The sequence below is a fragment of the Aythya fuligula genome, chromosome Z, assembly GCF_009819795.1.
Source record: "Aythya fuligula isolate bAytFul2 chromosome Z, bAytFul2.pri, whole genome shotgun sequence".
Lineage (NCBI taxonomy): Eukaryota > Metazoa > Chordata > Aves > Anseriformes > Anatidae > Aythya > Aythya fuligula.
In genome coordinates, this window is record NC_045593.1 from 9,358,105 (window position 1) to 9,364,902 (window position 6,798).

General features: G+C 65.7%; 3 protein-coding genes across 3 annotated transcripts in view; 1 reads left to right on the forward strand and 2 right to left on the reverse strand.

The window, feature by feature from the left end:
* DNAI1 (dynein axonemal intermediate chain 1) overlaps positions 1-1,379 on the forward strand; it is a 138,492-nt gene extending 137,113 nt beyond the window's left edge. The window contains exon 20 of the mRNA XM_032205523.1: positions 1,275-1,379. Within this exon, the coding sequence (XP_032061414.1) occupies positions 1,275-1,379 (105 nt within the window). The remainder of the gene's footprint in view (positions 1-1,274) is intronic.
* A 1,024-nt stretch (positions 1,380-2,403) lies between these two features.
* On the reverse strand, positions 2,404-4,517 carry ENHO (energy homeostasis associated). Its single transcript, XM_032205771.1, has 2 exons — positions 4,341-4,517; positions 2,404-3,891 (listed from the first exon to the last, which is right to left on the reverse strand). Exon 2 carries the CDS (start codon positions 3,619-3,621, stop codon positions 3,436-3,438), a length of 186 nt encoding a protein of 61 aa, XP_032061662.1. The 5' UTR covers positions 3,622-3,891; positions 4,341-4,517; the 3' UTR covers positions 2,404-3,435.
* A 171-nt stretch (positions 4,518-4,688) lies between these two features.
* Positions 4,689-6,144, reverse strand: RPP25L (ribonuclease P/MRP subunit p25 like). The gene is made up of 2 exons (XM_032205893.1): positions 6,120-6,144; positions 4,689-5,793 (listed from the first exon to the last, which is right to left on the reverse strand). The coding sequence occupies exon 2, from the start codon at positions 5,782-5,784 to the stop codon at positions 5,227-5,229; it is 558 nt and encodes a 185-aa protein (XP_032061784.1). The 5' UTR covers positions 5,785-5,793; positions 6,120-6,144; the 3' UTR covers positions 4,689-5,226.
* Positions 6,145-6,798: the final 654 nt, after the last annotated feature.

Sequence of the window (6,798 nt, forward strand, 5' to 3'; positions counted from 1 at the left end):
GGACTTGGGAAGCTGCACCTCCCTGTGTGCGTATCCAGACGGCCCCAGCTCTCTTCCAGCAAGGGCAAATTCCTGCTGTCTTTAACGCAGCCCACTTTTGCTAGAGGAACAGAGAAATCCCTGCAGCTCCATGCGCAATTTTCTCTTTGTTGTGCCCCAGCATTTTTGTTTTGTTTTGTTTTGTTTTGTTTTGTTTTGTTTTCCCCCAGAACTGAAGGAAGAAGCAAGTTTGTAATCACTGCACTGGGGGCCGTCAGAGGAGCTGATTGAGCAAGAGGAGAGCTGATCTTTTCTAAGTGGGGAGAGCAGGAAGCAGGCAGACGCCTCGCTTGGGCACCAAGCTTTGGGGCTGCCAGGAGCAGGCAGGGGGCCCTCTGCCCCTAGACCCGGCTGGTGATGTTCCCCCTTGCTGTGCCTGGGGACCCGTGCCACCTCTCCAGCTCCCTGGTGTGTCAGGACGCCCAGCTCTCCTTTACCAGCCCCTCACTTAGCCTCGTGTGACGCCTGATTTCTGGGGTGCTCACAGACAAGCTCCACATCCCCGGAGCAGGGACCCCAAACCCAAGGGTGAGGCGAGAGCCCGAGGGCTGGCCACGGGGACGGCTGAGAGCTGAGGGCAGCTGAGGGCAGATGCTGCCTGGGGGGATCCCCCCAGGTAAATGCTCAGCTGCTGCAGGCTCTGTGGGCTGACAGCAGGTAGAAAAACCCCTCTGTTGTGTTTGTGTGTGTAATGATACAAGTCTGGAGAGCACAAACCCAGTCGTCACTTTTTTCCAAAGCCCCCACCCATCAGGAAGGCTTGCTCATCCCAAAGCCTCGGGTGGCAGGGATGTGGCAGGGACTTCATCCCCCCAGGTCTGGAAGCTCCTGCAGCTCTCAGGCTGCCTTATTTCCCTCATGCTCAGTGCTTTCTCCTCAGGTGCTGATGGTGGTTTGCTCTAGCAGCCCAGGACGGGTGCTGGCAGGCTGTGGGAGCAGCTCTTCCCCTGTACCCCATGGGGTTGGCACAGCTCCGTGCGATGCCTCCCGCAGCACCCCTTGTGCAGAGCAGCACCACGGGGTGCGCGGCGAGGAGAGCTTCGTGGTGCCACAGCTTGCCCGGCTGCGTGCTGCGAGGGCTGAAACGGCTCGGAGGAGTTTTAGGGACGTTTTTGTCACCTCTGAGCACAGCAGGGACGCGCCATCCCGTGGGAGGCTCGGTGAGGAGCTGGCCTCACGTCTCCTCCGCGGTAGGGTCTCTCTCACAGCTCTTCCTCTCCTTCCTCTGCCCGCAGGAGAAGAAAGGCCAGGTGGTGAAGAAGGGCCCGGAGGTGGAAATCGCGAAGCTGGACAAGCTGCTGAACCTGGTGAGAGAGCCGGAGGGCACGGCAGGGAAGTGAGCACCGGGAGCCACAGCCGTGCCGGGCCCCCGTGCCGGCGAACAAACCCGGCTTTGAGCAGCTGCTGCTTGGCATGCGAGCCGTGGGCCCCGCTCCGCCTGCTCTTTGCAGAGCCGGAGCACTCGGTCTCTGTGCCCAGACAAATAAAGAGAGCTGCTGAAAGGCCGGCAGCGTGCCGTTGTCCCTGGGGACAGCAGCCCCTCGCTGTGCTCGGGTCCCCGGAGCCGCGCTCGATTTTTTCCCATCCGTGTCCATGCTCGCACCCACTGAGAGCCCCGTGGAGGCAGGAGAGGTGCCTCCAGCCCCGGTAAAACCTTGAATTTATTTTTTTTTTAATGGGTCCCACTATTTTGGGGTGGCCAGCAGGTGTCTGGAGACCTCACCCTGCGGTGGCAGAGGGACGGGCCATCGCTTGGGCCGGGGCATCGCAGCGGCTGCTCCGAGGAGCCGGCTCCCCGACGGCCGCGGGCACGGCCGGGCTTTGCAGAGCCCTCCCGGCGCTCCGGCGCGTTGCGGCAGAGGGATTAAGCTGCTACGTGGCTGCGGTGGCAGCAGGAGCCGCGGTGGCCTCGCTGCATGCTGATGAGCAGGGACAGGGCTGTCACCGCGGGAGCCTTGCGCACAGACACCGGGAGCGGGGACCGGCGGCGCGCGGGCAGCAGCGGGTGTCCCCGTCCCCTCGGCTGGCCCGCGGCCCCTGCCAGCGTCCCGCGCCCCGTGACGTGAGGACACGGGTTGGAAACTCCTCTGCCACCAGCACCAGGGCTGGGGCTGCTCGCTGCCGGCAGCCACGTGCCCCCAGCCCAGCCAGGTTTGTCACCACGCATTTTAAAGCCACGGAAAGGGTGCAGGACGAGCCCCTCCTCGTCACAGCCACCCAGCAAAGCGCCCGCAGCCCTGCAGGGATGTCGGCCACTGGTCCCAGGACACGCAGGCAGAGCTGTGGGCAGGACACGAGGCCTCCCCGTGACCTCCCTGGTGGTTCCCGTGCTGCAGCGGGCGCAGGGCAGAGCTCAGAGACGCCTCCTGGGTCCTACGGCTGGTTTATTAGTCTAGTAAAAACACGACTGCAAAGGGACATTAGCTACACCTGACACGGGAAGGAACCAGGGGCTTCGCCAAGCCTGGCCAAACCCGCGCGGGGACCCCGGCTTGCATCCCCCCGGCACAGCCCCCCTCTCCAGCCCCTTATTGCCGCGGCTGTGCCAGCAGGGACCAGGCGCCCCGGGGTCCCCACTCTGGCTACTGCTCCGCTCTAGGAGCCGCTCCAAAACTCACAGGCAGGACAGAGGAAGCGGCCGTCAGGCTTGGGGACAAACCAGACCAAGTGTCCCTCGCTTTAGAGCCACCACGGCCTTGGAGAGGGGGGCCAGGCTGACCTCCTGTCCCCAGGAATCAGGGCTGGAATTCCCTGCGGTGCCGTTCAGCCAGGCACTCCAGCTCTGAAACACCCCCAGCTCCCTGCGGGGGCTCGGGCAGGCAGCAGCGGGGCACGGGGAGGTGCTCTCATCAGGGACAGCACCAGGGACGGGGACAGGTCCCCTGCCCACGGGCTGCCTGCCCCAGCCAGCATTTGGGGAGCTGCAAGGCAGGCGCCAGCCCCACCGCCTCCTCCCTCTGAGCCCCCATCCAGCCCCGCTCAGGTCTGCGGTGCCGCGAGGTGGCCGAATCTGCACCTGCCGCTGTCCCCAGGGGAAGGGCAGAGCGTATCCCCAAATCCGGGCCACCAGCACCACACAGGAGCCCGCGGGCCGGCCCCGAACACGGGCTGAGCTCGAGGGCACGGCTCCCGCCACGCTTGCTGGCTGTGCGTGTCCCCACAGCACGTCCCCAGCCGCTGCGTCTCCGTCCTCGCGGGCACCGCGGGCACCCGCAGGGCGTCCACGCGCCAGGACCACGGGGGTGAAGGGCTCTGCCCCAAATCACGCCCCTGCGAGCAGCTCAGCGTCCCCTCCGCTCCCATCCTGCCGGGCCAGCACCAGCGTCCCGCCACGGACACCACGTCCAGGTCCTTCAGCACCGCCGGGTGCCCACGTCCCCGAGCCCCCCGCGCGGCTCAGGGCTGCAGCAGGTACTTCTCCTCGTTCCTCGCCTCATCCACGTCGGAGGGGGGACCCTTCTTGGGGCACGACGGGGTCCTGCAGGCCTTGCAGAGGATGAGGAAGAGGATGAGGATGAGCAAGGCGATGATGCAGTTGAATGAAATCGCAACGACTGCTCCGGTGGAGAGAGCCGCCCCCATCGCCGCTGCCCCGTGGGGAGGAGCGGGACCCCCGGCTCGGCCCCGCGCTTGGGACGCCGGCACAGCCTGCACCCGGGGGCATTGGCGGGGGACAGCGGGGACGGGACGGCTGCGGTGCGGGCAGCGGGACGGCCCGGGGGGGGCAGGCGGGTGGGTGGCAGGACCCCCGGTACAGCCGGGCCTCCGGGAGCTGCGACCTCGGCTCGGAGCTTTCCCAAGGCTTCCTCTCCTCCGGCAGCGCGGCGGGGATGCGTCTGCTCCCTCCGGGACCTGGAAGGGAGAAAGTCACCGTCACCGCCGGCACCGGGGTGCCCGAGCCCCCCGGGGGAGGTGGGAGCCTCCTGCAAAGCCCCGAGGGGGTTCGGGGGGATGGAGGCTGCTGTTTGGGGGGCTCCGTGCAGCCTCCGCGGGCGCTCCCCGGCTGCCTCCCTCCATCCCGGGCCGGGGCCGGGGGCACGGAGCCGGAGGTGTCCCGGGGGCCCCAAATCCCGTCCCCAGCCTCCCTCCCGGGGCAGCCCCGGCCCCGATGCCGGCCGCTCTCAGTGCGCTGCTCCCCCCCGAAACGTGGCGAGGCCCCCCCGTGCCTGAACACCGCGGAGCAGGGAGGAGGAGAGGGGGCTTCCCGCAGCCCCCAGCGCGCATCCCGGAGCCTCGGAGCCCCGTGCGGCAGCAACAGGTCCCTCCGGAGCCTCCCTCCCGTCCCGGGGCCGCGGCGTTACCTGCCTCCGAGAACCGCCGGGACCCCGCGGGCGGCGCTGCCGGCTCCGGAGCCCGGGGGGTCCCTGGGGTGTCCGGGTGCGGGGGTCCCGGGTCCGGGGGGTGGCGGTGGCGGCGCGGGGCCGCCCGGAGCTGCCGCAGCCCCGCGCGGTGCCGCTGCCTCCCGCCACCACCGGGGGCGGCTCCCGCCGGCGCCCTGCCTTTGGCCACGCCCCCCCGGAGGGGTGGCCACGCCCACCCCGCCCCTCAGGCCACGCCCCCCCGCCCCGCTGCTGCCGCGTGCAGGGCGCGCTCGGACACAGCAGCGAAACCCCCAGCGCTGAGAGGGGGAAGGAAGAGAGGAAAAAGCGCACGGTGAGAAAAGGAAACTTTATTGAAACCGGCACAACCAGCAGGAAGGGGGCAGAGAGGGGAAACGAGCGTTCTTGGGGCTCACTGCGAGCGCTGCCCCAGCGCCAAGGACTTTGTGCCCGCTGGGACCTGTGCCTGCCCCTGCGGCGCTGCCGGCAGCTGCAGGGAGGCGGCAGGGGGGCAGTAGGGGGTGACCCGCACGCGGTGTCCCCACTGCAGCGATGGGCAGAGCCGCCTCCACCTCGCAGCATCCCCGCTCGGCGACCGGCCGCTCGCCCGGGCTCAGCGAGACGCCAGCGCTCCTCGCGCCCAAAGCGGCCTCCTGCCTTCCCGTCTCACCCCTGAGCCGCAGGCTGCGCGGCACAGCCCGGTGCCGCTGCCACGGGAGCTCGTCGCAGCACGATGTGACGTCCGCCTGGAGCAGGAACTGCTCCTGCCCTCCCCTAGCAGCTCTGCAAGGCCCTGTGTTCGGCAGTTTTCCAGCTGCAGCAGCTGGCTCGGCTCCGTAATCCCCCAAACCACCCACACGTGTCTGTCTCAGGACTTCACGCCGGGCTCCCCGTGCCCTCCAGTGGCGCGAGGCTGCTTTCCTGTGCTGCCAGCTCCCCTTCCTCCGCCCTGCTTCCTCTTCATCTGGGCCTGGGACTCTGCTTTAAGCGTCTCGATCCAGAAGGCATCGAAAGAACCTGGAGCCTGATAGCCAGGCTCCTGGGGATCGAGGGCGTCTTTGCTGAGCAGGACGCATATGGCAGGAATGTTTCTCTTCACCGTCAGGGCATCCAGGCCTGCCTCAGGCACAATGGGTTCCCAGATCTCCTCGATCTGCTTGAAAAGCACTTTGGTGATCTGGTGGAGTTCCTTCAGCCTCCGTTTCATGATTTCCACACACGTTATGGTCTTGCTAACGGCCTTGCCTGAGCCAGTGAAAAGGATCTGCCTCACGGAGTCCAGCTCCATCTTGCCAATGGCGTACCCCATCAGGTTCCTTATTTTGCTCCCATCCTTCACTTTCATCTCAATGATGTCAGGGGGCAGGTCAGCGAAAGGCAGCGGGCAAGGCTTCTCCACGATTTTGGTCTTCTTGTAGTTTTCCATCCTGCAGCTCTGAAAAGGAAGAGGGATCCGTCAGCACCTCTAACTACGGCTCACAAAACCCGTGTGTGCGAGCTCCCCATCCAGGCCAGAACAAGAAGCGCAGCGGCACCCACAGCCATGCAGCCACCCCGCCGACCGCCTGCAGCCCGCGACCGGGAGCAGCAGCTCCACACACCCGTGAGGAGGGGCAAAAAAAAACAAAAAACCCGCACACAGCGCCCCGGCCCCGGCCCCGGCCCCGGCCCCGGCCCCGGCCCCGGCCCCGGCCCCGGCCCCGGCCCCGGCCCCGGCCCCGGCCCCGGCCCCGGCCCCGGCCCCGGCCCCGCCGCCCTCACCTGCGGCCGCCGCCGCCCGCCCTCAGCACAAAATGGCGGCGGCCCCGGGCGGGCGCATGCGCACAGTGGAAAGGGGGCGGGGACACGGACAAAGCCACGCCCCTCGCCCTGTGGTCTCCGTGGGGGCGGGGCGGAGTGACGTCACGGCGCGGAGACACCGGAGGGGCGGGGGAAGAGGCACTGAGGCTCCTCGCTCGGGGCCAGGGTCACAGCCCCCAAGGCTCTGACTTCCTCCCTTTCTTCTGTGCAGGCTCTGCCCCCTTATCTCAAACCAAAATGCTCCCAAAATTAACAAAATATGATTGGCACTGACTTATGTAAGGCCTTTTTTTCCCACATCTCATTAACTCAAAACTACATTAATAATTCGGTTATCATATAGCATTAAGCAACAAGTTTTACAATTCACTACTCGTTAGGTTATATTAACTGTCTACTCAGTGTTTTTCATTGTTCTATATCAATCATTTAATTGACACAAATTATTACTGCATGTATCACAATCCCTCATTTTCTTTTGAATGTCATTAATTCGTGTTTTGGCTTCAAATTTGGCCAAGGCCAATTGAATCTCTGTTGGTTTGGGGGTCTGATTATGGACCTTCACAACCATAAGAGGGACCTTATTTTCGTGATGACTTTCCACTGGGATTGTGGCAAATTGCATTCCCTGGATTAT

Coding starts and splice junctions, on each gene's coding strand:
- ENHO (XM_032205771.1), bottom strand. CDS start 3,621: ATGGGGGCGGCTCTCTCCACCGGAGCAGTCGTTGCGATTTCATTCAAC.
- RPP25L (XM_032205893.1), bottom strand. CDS start 5,784: ATGGAAAACTACAAGAAGACCAAAATCGTGGAGAAGCCTTGCCCGCTG.